General features: G+C 41.4%; 2 protein-coding genes across 8 annotated transcripts in view; one reads left to right on the top strand and one right to left on the bottom strand.

The window, feature by feature from the left end:
- VPS13A (vacuolar protein sorting 13 homolog A) overlaps positions 1-6,565 on the top strand; it is a 181,439-nt gene extending 174,874 nt beyond the window's left edge. For all 3 annotated transcript variants that reach the window (XM_077344731.1, XM_077344732.1, XM_077344733.1), the window contains 2 exons: positions 3,583-3,657; positions 5,029-6,565. In XM_077344731.1, the coding sequence (XP_077200846.1) occupies positions 3,583-3,657; positions 5,029-5,076 (123 nt within the window). In that variant the 3' untranslated portion in view covers positions 5,077-6,565. The remainder of the gene's footprint in view (positions 1-3,582; positions 3,658-5,028) is intronic.
- LOC143841059 (guanine nucleotide-binding protein subunit alpha-14) overlaps positions 1-12,889 on the bottom strand; it is a 65,202-nt gene that overhangs the window by 8,965 nt on the left and 43,348 nt on the right. For 4 of the 5 annotated variants that reach the window (XM_077344738.1, XM_077344734.1, XM_077344737.1 and 1 more), the window contains exons 6-7: positions 10,616-10,769; positions 5,874-9,672 (exon numbers count right to left, since the gene is read on the bottom strand). In XM_077344738.1, coding sequence (XP_077200853.1) covers positions 9,482-9,672; positions 10,616-10,769 — 345 coding nt within the window. In that variant the 3' untranslated portion in view covers positions 5,874-9,481. Of the gene's footprint in view, positions 1-5,873; positions 9,673-10,615; positions 10,770-12,889 lie in introns of those variants that run through there. The other variant, XM_077344735.1, reaches the window with a different exon arrangement.

The following is a 12,889-nucleotide window of genomic DNA, read 5'->3' as shown; positions in this document are numbered from 1 at the left end:
TGTAGGCCCTTTCTGTATGCATAGCTTAATTTTAATTATCAATGAATTGAAGCCAGTTTATTTATTTTATTTCTATAATTTCTATGTCACCCTTCTCAAGGGCTCAGGGTGGCTTACAACATTTATAGTAAAACAAGTTAAGCATTTCACATTTAAAATCACTATACTTTCACATTTAGAGCTTAATTTAAAACTTAGCAGTAACAACCAGGTAGTATTAAAAACTTAGGAACTTGTTAGGCTCATTGTTGAGACAGTGTGGTGGGGGATGAAGTGCTACGTTATCATAGTATCATTTGATAATTCGCATTCTATTTACATTCTGTTCCTGCACTCTGCACATTTGTTCTTTCTCCAGTTTCTCTTCTCCAAATCACAGAGTAACTCCACACACTAATGAGAAAAATTGGATCACTGAGTTTTTTTTCTTTTTCTTTTGTGCTACTGGTTGGTCCCTGCTCATTGGTCATGTTCAGGTAGGGGTGCCTTTTGAAACCATAAGAAGAGATTCTTAAAGCTTCTTTCACTTCCAGGTAGCAATCTTAGAAGATTGCGCACCTAACCTTGTCTAAGTTTCAGTACTGCTTAAAGATTTATTTTTTTAATAAGCCCCCTTAACTCTTGCGGGAATCAGGGTTCAGTATTAGTGTCAGAACTACAGATAAGCCTTTCTTGTGGATAGTCACTCTCTCCCCCTTCTTCTTGCCAACATGTACATCAGACAGCTAGGAGTGGAGGGGATTGAGAAATGCAATGAAAGGTTGCTGCCTGCCCCTTCTCTCCCATCCTGGTGATTTGTTTTTAATTAATGGAACTAAGTACAGTTAAATTCCTGGGTTTTTTAAAATGATTATAACAAGGCATTGCTTTGCTTACTTTAAAAAAATCAGATAAACTTTCATATGCTGTTTATCAGCTCCAAAGTTCAACCTAAACTGTATAGCTCAGTTAGATCAGAATGTTGTGGGTTCAAACCTGTGGGTGTTTATTTTTCCCCCCACATATAATTCACCATGCCAATTCAAATTTACATTTTTGTTTTGTTTTTGAAAACATGGTGCAGCCATTTTTAAAGTAAAAGAAGCTTTAAGAATATCTGCTAACAATTTCAGATGGCACCCTCTACCTGAAGCTGACCAATGAGCGGAGACTGCTGCACAATATCAGTGGCCTCAGGAGGGGGTGGAATCTGATGGAATCATTCTGCTTGTGAATTATCTGGGGAAGGGGGGGAATGGGGCAATAGAAAACAAACTGAATTCTGAATGAAGCAAACCCATGCAGAAGGAAAAATAAAACCTGACACTCCTGTGAAGTGAATGTGAGTTGGCAAGCAGAAGAGAAAAATAAACCTGAGGGGAATGCATGGCAAAAGCGAAGGAAACCACCAGTGCATATAAGGTTGTACTTAACTAGGTGGACCTCACTGACAAAAAGGCAGATAACAATGGCAAGCAGGAAAGACAAGTTTAATGGATGTTAGCAGTAAAACCTCTGGGCAAATCAAATTAATCACTAGAAGTAAAATACCTTGGCAAGTGCAAATCAAATTAATCACTAGAAGTAAAATACCTTGGCAAGTGCAAATCAAACACTTGTAGTATTGTTGAGAAATTACACTACTCAATTATGTATCATTAACTGTTTGTTCAAAAGAGAGGGTGTAAAACTGAGTGAAATGGGAGGAGAGGAGCAAAAAGAGAGAAGCAAGGAAATAAAAAATTGCTGGAAAGCTTGATAGTAACGGTAAGCTGAAGGCTAGAAAGTGGCTCAAGGACTTGGAAAAGGTTAAGGCACAGTAACAGTTGCAAGTACTAGCCAAGGCTAGGAGATGAGGATATGGGAGGTGGCTCTACGTGGGAACATTTAATAGAGCAGCTGGTCATCAGATTGTACAGGAAGGGATAAAGTGAAAGATGACGGGTACTGCAAGGAATCAAAGGGGGGGGGCAGGGTGTGAGGCAGGGGACCAAAACATATCTTGAGGTTCATGTGCTCTCTGTGGAGGTGGAGACTGCCCCAGCTTACTGACATGTCTGGAAGCTGAGATGTTTATCTTGTATATTCCACCATTGGGGGAGAATCATGTGGTAGATGTAGAGGCTCAAAGATTACCTCATCCATAGGTGTTCTGAAGTGTTAACTTTACAGGAGATTGGTCAGGAGACTAGATTGCTTTTTCTGATGGGTTAATATTTTCTGGACGTTTATCAGTAAATATTATGAAATACTTGCTATTGTGAAATATCTTGACAATTCTTATGTGGCTGGTATCAGAGTGCTCTATTCCCAATAAGCCAAGGTTCTGTATAAGAAAGTTTCTTTAATCAGGAAAGAAGACATCCATTCACATCCATTGACTGAACTGAGGATTGCAGGATGGGATTAGGTATATTATGCAGTACAGCACAGTTTCCCCCTATGCTTGGGAATGCATTTTAAAGGCAGCTATCTACTACAAAGGAAAACTAAAAAGCTAGATGGGGAGATTAATCGTGGCAGAATAACCAGAGGGAGATTCTGACAGCTGGGTTCTGCAGTAAACTCAGGGACACCCAATGGCCTCACTTTGAGCTAGCATTTGTTTGATTTTTCTTTCCATCTAGAAGTTGACAGAGTCACCATTTAAGATGATGTTAGCAAATAGTGGGATTCCCTGTTGTGATCTCTCTCCTATATCCTATGGTGTCATATGGCTTCTGCACTCCTGTGGCTCTTGGAGCAAAAGCGAGGTAGCATTCTGATGATTAAAGTCACCACTTGTGGGAGCTCTTTGATCCTGTCAATACTTCAGAGTTCTAAAAAGCATACATGGCTCTGAATACCAAATGACTTTGGCTCAGGATACCTGCAGAATTACCTGCCCTGTCTGAATCTCTGTCACTTCCTTGTGCTCAGAGGGTAGGTGGGTGGTGACCAGGCTTAATTCCTTTGCAATGCAATTATTCAAAAAATTCTTAGCTAATAAGTATTTAGATACTGAGTTAAAACATTTTACTTGAATTGTTTGTGTTGTCTGCCACGATTTGTTATTAATGGTGGTTTTTAATTACCCCTTTACTACTTGTTTGTCAGTGATTTTATCTTTTTAAATTGTTTATAGCTTTCAGTTTTTATTAGGTAGGGGGCTTGAAGACTCAGTAGAATAGAAATGTTATAAATTATTTTACCGTATTTGCCGGCGTATAAGACCACTGGGCGTAAAAGACGACCCCCCAACATTTCCACTCAAAATGTAGAGTTTGTTACATTATATTACAGCACTATGGGCCACTATGGGCAGCTATGTCTATCCCAACTGAAGTGCACCCGGCGTATAGGACAACCCCCCACTTGGAGGCATGTTTTTCAGGGGGGGGGGAAGTAGTCTTATACGCCAGCAAATACTGTATATTGCTGTAATATGGAATTAATGGAAAGGAAGAATGAACTAAAGTTATGAAAAATGCTGTAAGCAAAAAGCTAAAATAGTGGGAAATCAGTTTTTTTAAAAGAAACTTTGGATTGTCGGAACTGTTGTGTCAGGAAGATAAACACAAGAAAAGCTGATTTCCTATTTTAATGAGCAACTTTATTTTTTAGGAGCGAGTTAAATCTGTATTCCATGCCAAAGAATTTGGAAAAATAATTAATTTTAGAACATCTGAAGATGCCAAGGTGCGTATCCTAGACCAAAGGAATGTGTTTTCTTAGAAGTAACAATCACAATCACAGTCCTGCATCATGAATTCTGTTTGCATGCTGATAAATAGATGAAATGGCTCTGTTGAAGGATGTGATCTCATAGAGCTACCTGTTGTCAGGGAGGGGCAGCCAATAAATTCTATTTATTATTTATTTATTTATTTATTTCTGAGCCCCCCTTCCTCTTTGGACTCAAGGTAGATTACATATAAAAATCCCCATAAACCCCACCCTAAAAACAACACAATCAAAAAATTTACTAAGATGGCCTCCTACAGTCAGCTAACAAGGGTTCACTAGATCCATTGATCTTGCTAACCCAGCCTCAACCAATGACTTGGCAGAAGAGCTCTGTTTTATAGGCCCTTTGAAACTTTGCCAGCTCTGTCAGGACCCTCAGTTCTCCCGGGAGCTCATTCCGCAGAGCAAAGTGCCCTGCAGGGGGCATAAGTACACAAGTGGTCCCTCAGATAGGCTGGGCCCAAGCCACAGATGGCCTGAAAGGTCAAAATGAAAACCTTGACCTTTATCCAGGCCAGAACTGTATTTCAGGATAGGCACAGAGGTGCCAATCCGTATCCGAAAGCAATAACACAGTCTATCACAGTTTACAGTGCAACACTGGTCTTTTTCTGTGTGAGCAGCTCTGAAAGTTTCAGTTTTCTTCCCATGCCTAAGGTGACCAGATTGTCCCACTTTTGCAGGGACATCTGGGGGCACCTGGCAAATTGTACTTATATTACAAGTAAAATATATATATTACAATACTATTTTTGCGTTCTATGCATTCTATTCAAATTTTTGTTGCTCCATATAGACCAAATTTTTAATCAAGAACCGCCCCCCGCCCCCTCGGTCAATGGTGTCCTGCTTTACCAGTGTTAAAATCTGGTCACCTTACCCATGCCTGTTCAGCTGGTCTTTAGCTAGAAATTATTGGACAATAAGGAAGCTTCTTGTTTTCTGCATTTATAAGTGCCCTCCATATAAGGGTGAGATTAATTAAAGCCTGGATCAATGTATTTTGAGTTGTACTACATAATCAGCTACCCTCAGAGACCTAAAACCTTGGAGACAATGTACAAACAATGCAAATCTTTTCCTTATGGTTCCCATTGCATTGTTCTGAGGACACAAGAAGACAAATGTCTCCATGTGAAATGAACAGGTTGTTTAGTGTACTTTAAAGAGGGGCTGTATTTTACACAGCAAACACAAGAGAAGGAGGGCGTGGGGCTCTATTAAAGTTTGAGAAGTGCTGTCATCATATAAGAGCTGTCAGGCAAAGTTGTGTTGAATATTTACATGAAAATACATCTTTTCTTTCCTCCTGAATTTCTACAGTGGATCCTGTCTAAGTTGGAAGAAGTAAGAGAGAGCCACAATCAATGATAGCAACCTGTTCAAGATCCTAAGATTCACATAAAATGGATTGCACAATTCAAACTATTTACATTTTAACTGCTGCTCAAATTTGATGCTGTTTAGAATACAAAGGTTATGGGACTGTTGAATGCTGAAAAATGACACTGAAGTTTCCACATTGGTAGAGAGAAAAAGGTTGACATGGTCAGTGTAAACTGTTCTGCAGCTGAGAACCTCTGCCAAATGCTGGCTTATCAAATACTCAATTATTTAAAACTTGAGTATAAAAATGTTTTTCCCTGCTTATTCTGCCGCAATCTACAGAGACTAAAGCAGCCTTGTAACAATTTCTATTTCTATGAGGTAATAATTTCTATTTCTAAAGTGTATACTTTAGTTCTGTCTCTTTTCATCTTGCTACCATTGCCACATCACGCATATTTACAGGAATTCAGCTCAATTCTTCAGGGAATGACCAATTTATCCAGCACTGCTCTTATACATTCAATGACTTTGCTGACCAGTTAACTCAAAAGAATTTTTTTATTTGCTACTATATTATCATGAGGTTCTTTAGTTTTTTATATAAATAAACAATTTGTGGTACTGCAATATCATTTTTAGCATTCACTTTTTATATGGTATAAAATAAATTAATGAAGCGTTGTAGTGCCTCATGATAGTGGATGAACACATACACGTATACTTATTTTGGGATTACTTATGACCTAGGTAGAGATGTGCCTTCGCAGTAATGCTTTGAATGGCATGGTCTTTACTTTCTCCTAATCAATAGAATAACAAAAAGAATCATGTTAGGCATGTTTTGAAACGGTATTTTACTCAAGAGTTTCCTTTGGATTTATACCCTATTGTCAGCCAATTTAACCTAAACTCCAGGACCATAATAAGTGCATCATGTTGAATACAAAATATCATAAAAGATCATTTACTAACACTTGATTCCAGTTTAAATTCTATACAATTTTTAAACATTTTTTTTCAAGCAGACTTGCAAAAAATCTTAACAATTATTGGACCTCATGGGGAGAAAGTTGTAAAAACACAATGTTTTATAAATATGAATATATTAGGCTATACAGTAATGCCAATAAACCAATGGCTAACTAGATGAGCTGCTTTGTGGAAGGGAAAAGCAAAGCAAATATGTGTAAAAGTATTGCCTAATTCAAATTTGAAGATGTTCGATGGTTTGATGCATGAAGTATCTGTTGCCAAATATTCTTAACAAACCACTGGAGGGGAAGACAGACATGTTAATGCAATTGGTCCCCCTGAAATTGCTGGTGGTCCTTGAACTACCCAAACTGTAGCTTTGTTGTAAAAGCTAAAATATAAATGGCATGCCAAACTGTAATTGTATGTATTTATTTATACAAAGTCTTGCTTGCTTCATTAGGTAGCCACCTCCACTGGTTACAGTCATTGCAGTTTTCCTCTTTGCACATTATTCTTTGCTATACAAAATGTAAATTAAATGAATCATTGCTGGAAATGCCAAAGTAGAAGTTGTATTATGTGACTGAAGAATGTTAAATCTGCCTGGCTTCATTGATTTAACTGGCTATCCTATCAAAGTTCAAGCATTTACACTTTCAGCCATGCCTTAGTTGCTGACCGACTATGTGACAATTTCTAAATATATAAAATAAATATTTCAATGGGCCTTAGTCTGTTTAAGTTGGCCTTTTTCTTTTGTCTGTGATTATGGCTTTCTGTCATCCAGTATACCTGTCTGAATCATATACAGGCTGAAAAAAATTAGATCCCCACGCACACCAGTTGCTAAACTTGGCAAGGCCCACAGACAAAAGCTGCTGCTAGGAAATTTCCAGAGTTGTTAGAATGCAAAAATCCAATCCTATATCTTAGCAAATTAGTTTTGGGATACTATTTACATATAGCTTGATTTCTTAACCACTTTACAGTCTTTAATATGCAAACAAAAGCCAAAAGTCTTTCCTTTTACATTTTAAGCTCGGTATATCCAGTGATCTTGAACAGCAGATAATGAGTCTTATTTCTTTAAGGAAAATTCAAAATATGGTAGAGAGATACTTGGCCACTGCCAGCATAGTACTTGAATCTCTATTCACCAAGAGATATGAGAATTCATTGTCTTTTATTACAGAAGGGAGTAATTTGGGGAAATCCCCAATTCATGATAAAAGTTGTAATAAGGGCATTCCAGTAGCATGCAGGTCAAGGAGTCAACTTTTTCAAATTGCACTAGCAAAGCCTATCCAGATAAGCTGGCGAGCCCAAGGTTTTGTATGGGAGAGCAGAGAATCAAACCCAGCTCGCCAGATTAGAAGCCACTGCTCTTAATCACTACACCAAACTGGCTTTACCATCAAACTTGATGTTGGAGAAGTAACTGCAGATCTGTGTGTGTAGGCTTAGTTCCTATCTACTTAGCTTTATTTGTACAAATCCAAGTCACTCTCTTAAAATGGTACAAAATATTTTTACAACCATTGACCTCAGGGTTTTTGATATGAACATCCATAGCCACACACACAGCTAAGCTGTGCAATATACTATGGAAATAGGAAGCGTGAACTCTCATGGCTGTGCACCCTCAGGCCAACATCCATCTGCCACTGCCCACCATCACCTCAGGTTAGCAACCACATCCAGGTGCCACCTCTGCTGCTGCTGCCTCTCCTGCAATTACCACTCTGCTGTGCCCCAGCTGGGCAATGAGGGAAGAGAGTAGCCACCTGCCACAGTGCTTTCTGTGGGGTGTGCTGCTGACGGGCTGCAGTAACAACAACCCATGCTGCATCCTCTGCCACCGCCTCTTGTTTCCTACCACTGCCCTCCCCTACCTCCCACCCCAGACCCTTCTCTACCTCAGTGATAAAAAGTAAAGCAAAGCAAACACTCCCTTCCCTGTTTCCTCCCCTGTTTGTGTTTCATGGGCTTATGTTGAGTCTTGTGCAGGGGGGGGGGGCAGGGGAGAAAGCACCTTTTGCTTGGCTTTCTGAGGAGGCTTTTGGGAAAGAGAGAAAAAGTGAGGCAGCCCACCACCCCACTCACAACTACAGAAGAAGAACGGGCCTTGCGACCAGCAGCGCTACCTTGCTCCTTGTGTAGTGAGCAGAGGACATAGAACTTGCAGATGGATAGGTGGGGGTCTGCTTTTCGCCTCCTTGGCCCCCTCCAGAGTGGCCAAAGATATGCATTGCATACCTCTTGGTAGAGGCACAGGGCATCCTTACCGAGGGCTACTGGATAAGATGTTTTCATATACAATCTTATGCAAGATTCTGATTCTTGGACCGTTTTCCATGTTGGCTGACATACTTTTGTAACATCTAGGCTTTCAGGCAGATATGACAAATAGAATGTCATCTCTATTCATTGGCCACTCCTCACACTTGTGGGAAATGCAAACCAGTAGCTTGCCTCATATCATCTATGAGTGACCTAGCTGGTGTTTAACTGCTGCACAGGTTTTGCTGTGATTGGCATTAGTTTCTGGCCCTATATGAGTAGTTGTGCCATTGTTGAGGTTAGACTAGCATGATGCATAAAGATACCAGCACAGGAGCTTAGCTGCCTCGTTAATATACTCTGAAATTGCATTGTCAATGAGTTTAAGGCTTTATACAACAATACAAGTTTTGCCCTTGTTTCCACAGGATTTGCACTATAAGTAAGCCCAAAGAGATCTTGAACATGTTAAAATTTGATAAGTAGTAGACCTTGCTACCTTCTGTCTCAACATATTGTCAGGATGTTTCTAGAACAGCAGAATGTTGGCTGTTCTTGAAAAGCTGGAGGTGAGTTCATGAAACCAATTCTGCCTTCTGAATATGGCGTCAAGTTTTCAAGTTTTGGAAATTAGATACAAAGAAACACTGTAAGACAATTCACCTCTTGTTCAGTTGGCTGACTATGGCACTTGGTATATTTGATGTGATTTTGACCACAGTGTTATAATGAAAATGAAATATTTGTTGGAAGACATGATATCAAAAATTCAAAGTATGGCATTTATTGTATAACATAGATTACTCATACACTGTTTTATACTGAAGGCATCTCTGGTTTAGTTAAAATATATGATCACATGAATTATCATCAAATATAATTTAAAAATGCAAACTTGAAGGGACAGAATATATATACATGTAAGGCCTATACAGAGTTTCCCTTAAATAATATCAAAACCAAAATTCCTATGCATCTCAAAATCTAAAAAGAAATATAACGCAGCAATCAGAATTTTATAAACCTGCAAACATCACCTTTGGAGTTTCATTTCTGTTCAGTAAGTATTTCAATGTCAGTAAAGACAGAAATCGCCGGCTGCAGAGACACACACAGCTAGCTGCGGTTACTGTTGCATTTAACATAGCTAGAGTGAAAGTTGCTTAGTAGATGCTTCAAAGTCTAACCTTATTCACACTAAATTGAATTCCTTTAGATTTATCTGCAGTATGGTGTCCTTGACGGCCGCAAAGACAAATCGAATATTCTCTGTGTCGGTGGCACATGTAAAATGGGAATAAATCACTTTCTCTTTGTCTGGATTTTGATCTTGGTATAACTTCAAAATAAATTCTCTGGCTGCTTTGACATCTTGCTTAGGTCCTGTTAAACAACAAAGTGATTATTTTTACAATATACAGCCAATCCCATCTTCAAATAAGTTTCTTTTCATCAGCACATACAGAATTATTCTATTTTAGCCAATTATTTTTGAGCATTCTATAGGAACAGATTACTAGCTTGGATCCTAAACTTTCTATTTGGAGGAGGGTGGCTTTTGCCAATCCCTCTCCCTTTAGTACAGCACATTTCAGCATCTCCAAATTTCAGAGCTCACAGAAGACTGCAGACAAGGGGAATAAAGTTTCCATTTATTTATAGCTGCTGTGCTTGTGCAAAATTGTCTTCTGTGCTTAAATTCTGACATTTAATAAGTGAGAGGCTCATGAAGGAAGAGGAATTCTCCCTCCCCCTTTACCTTTCTCCCTGTGCTGTCCCTGCTTCCACAGTATTTATTCATGCTCCTATACTTCTTCCCCTACTAGCCACCACTTGTCCCTTGGCCTCCTGGCTTTTGTGCTTGCTGGTCCATGGATTGTCATCCTTTTACCATCCTTTATTTTAGTTCCTCCACACATGCACACACATTTTAATTTCTCCATCTGTACACATACACACCAATGGAGATTATGTAAAATTACATGCCATTTTTAGTTATTCCATTAACCCAAAATGCTGTTTCAATTGTGTCCTTTCCTCCTCACAATCTGAGAGTACCAACTTGTTAACTTTTACACATACCGAATCACTTTAAAAAGTGCTAAAAATTTTCTACAAGCCTGAAGATTATTCCAAATTTGCAGAAATGTATACCTCAGCTGTGACTGATTCCCTAGCAAGCTTTTGCACAACAAGTAGATACACTTTATATAATTAGGAGAGATAAATGCTAAATAAAATTATGATAGAGTAACAGGATTGGAGTAAACCAAAAATTTAGCTTCAGAATGCTTGCTTCAAAAAGCAACTGGAATGGTTGATTTACCTGTGAACTGTGGGAAATAGGTAATTAAATGGGAATGCATAATCTTCTCTTCCAAAATATCTTTTTTGTTTAAGAACAAGATAACTGAAGAATTCATAAACCAAGGGTAAGTGATAATTGTTTTAAATAAAGCCTTGCTTTCTTCCATCCGATTCTGCAAGGAAAATGTGAAACTGTAATGAAGCATGATGATGATGAAGAGTTGGTTTTTATACCCCACTTTTCCAAGTTCTCTCATAGACCCATTATGCACGGGGGAAATAACGCACATTCAGGGTGGAATGGCGGCGACTAAAATCACGGATAACGCACAGTGCTGGCAGCTTTTGTGCATGCCGCCAAAAAAGCCGCGTTAGCGAAACGCAGAAGAAAGCACAGCTTCCGGGTGACCGGGGCGCAACCAGAAGCAGCGCCCGGATCACCGCGTGCATGATCGGTTATTCTGGGTTTTGCCGCCATTGCGCCCCGTCCCGTGCATAACCGGTGTGCATCGCGTCTTCCCCCTCCGCGTTTTCCATGTGACCCGAAATCGCCGGTTCAGCGGCCGTGCATAATGGGCCTTCGTGGCTTTCTCTCCCCATAATAGTCACCTTGTAAGGAAGCTGGGGCTGAGAGAGTTCTAAGAAAACTATGCCCATCCCAAGATCACTCAGCAGTCTTCATGTGGAGGAATCAGGAATCAAACTCAGTTCTCCAGATTGAGCCAGCTGCTCTTAACGAACACAACATGTTTGCCTTTTTTAAAAGCTTTCTCAACAAATTATTAAATCCAAATCTAGAGCATTTATGCTCAGATCAGATGGGAGTGTTTTATATTTTCTACCAAACACACATCATAATTATAACTAAGTCATATCCATTGTTCTATGTTAGGTTTTATTATTACAATTAGACTTAAAGCCCATTTTAAATGTTAATAAAATAGGCGCTAGACTGACCGTGTGGCGGTTAGGGGGGAGCGGCAGCAGTAGTCGTCGGTGTGGTAGGCAGTGGAGGTTGACAGGCTAGCATCTGGGCAAGGTGGTCGGCAGCTGGCCTGACGTTGCAGGGCAGCCGTGGCAGGGCGACGACCCTCAGATGGCGAGGGCACAGGAGGGGGCGGGAGAAGCCGGCAGGGGCCGGGCTCCCCAAGGGCAGCCATCTTGAGGCGGCTCCCGGCGGGCGGAGCAGCCGGGAGAAGGCGGTGTGGCCCGCCGCCACACCGGGACCAATGGTGAGGCTTGTGGCGAAGCGGGCGGGAGAAGGCAGCAGGGGCCAGGCTCCCCAAGGGTAGCCATCTTGAGGCGGCTGGCGGAGCGGCCGGGAATAGGCAGCGCCCCCCCCACTGGGAGCAGTCGTGAGTTCTCTGGCGGCCGCTGCAGCGGCCGGCAGAAGGCAGAGCGGCCCCGGCGCAGCTGGCGGTTTCCGGGCGACCTCCCCAGGCAAATTGGGAAGGTGGAGCGGGCGGGAATAGGCGGCGCGGCCCCCCCCCCACCGGGAGCAGTCATGAGTCTTCTGGTGGCCGCTGCAGCGGCCGGCAGAAGGCAGAGCAGGCCGGGCAGAGGTGGCGGTTTCCGGGCGACCTGGCCGGCCAAGTTGGGAAGGTGTGTGGCTGGAAAGGAGCAGGGCCGCCTCGTCTTAGACGCGGCGTCCCTGCTCCTTTCCCCGCATTGGCCCGCAGTCTGTGGCAGCCAAGGAGGCAATGGGGAGGCGCGCTTCGCGCACATCCCCATTGCCTCCTTGGTCCAGGATTCGCGGCTCCTGATTCGCCCCTCCGAGTTTTTATCCCGGACAGAGCCCGCCCTAAGTCCTCCCAACCTGGCCTTATTGTTTTATTTAGTCTACGGCGCCCCGCGCCGCGGGACGTTTTAAAATCATAAATATATGTTTGGATGAGCCTCTTGTGGCAGAGTGGTAAGGCAGCAGAAATGCTGTCTGAAGCTGTCTGCCCATGAGGCTGGGAGTTCAATCCCAGCGGCCGGCTCAAGGTTGACTCAGCCTTCCATCCTTCTGAGCTCGGTAAAATGAGTACTCAGCTTGCTGTGGGGTAAACGGTAATGACTGGGGAAAGCACTGGCAAACCACCCCATATTGAGTCTGCCATGAAAACGCTAGAGGGTGTCATCCCAAGGGTCAGACTTGACTCGGTGCTTTCACAGGGGATACCTTTACCTTTTTTAAAATATATGTTTATTCCAAGTAGTCTGAACATATCTGGTTATCATTACATACTTGGATTATTAGTACTATATGGTTTTTGAAATTTGAATTAAGTCAAAAGTGATTGCCATATTT

This window comes from Paroedura picta, chromosome 7 (assembly GCF_049243985.1).
Source record: "Paroedura picta isolate Pp20150507F chromosome 7, Ppicta_v3.0, whole genome shotgun sequence".
In the NCBI taxonomy this organism is placed as follows: domain Eukaryota; kingdom Metazoa; phylum Chordata; class Lepidosauria; order Squamata; family Gekkonidae; genus Paroedura; species Paroedura picta.
The sequence above is the reverse complement of the archived record's forward strand: the minus strand, read 5'-3'. Positions and strand labels throughout refer to the sequence as shown.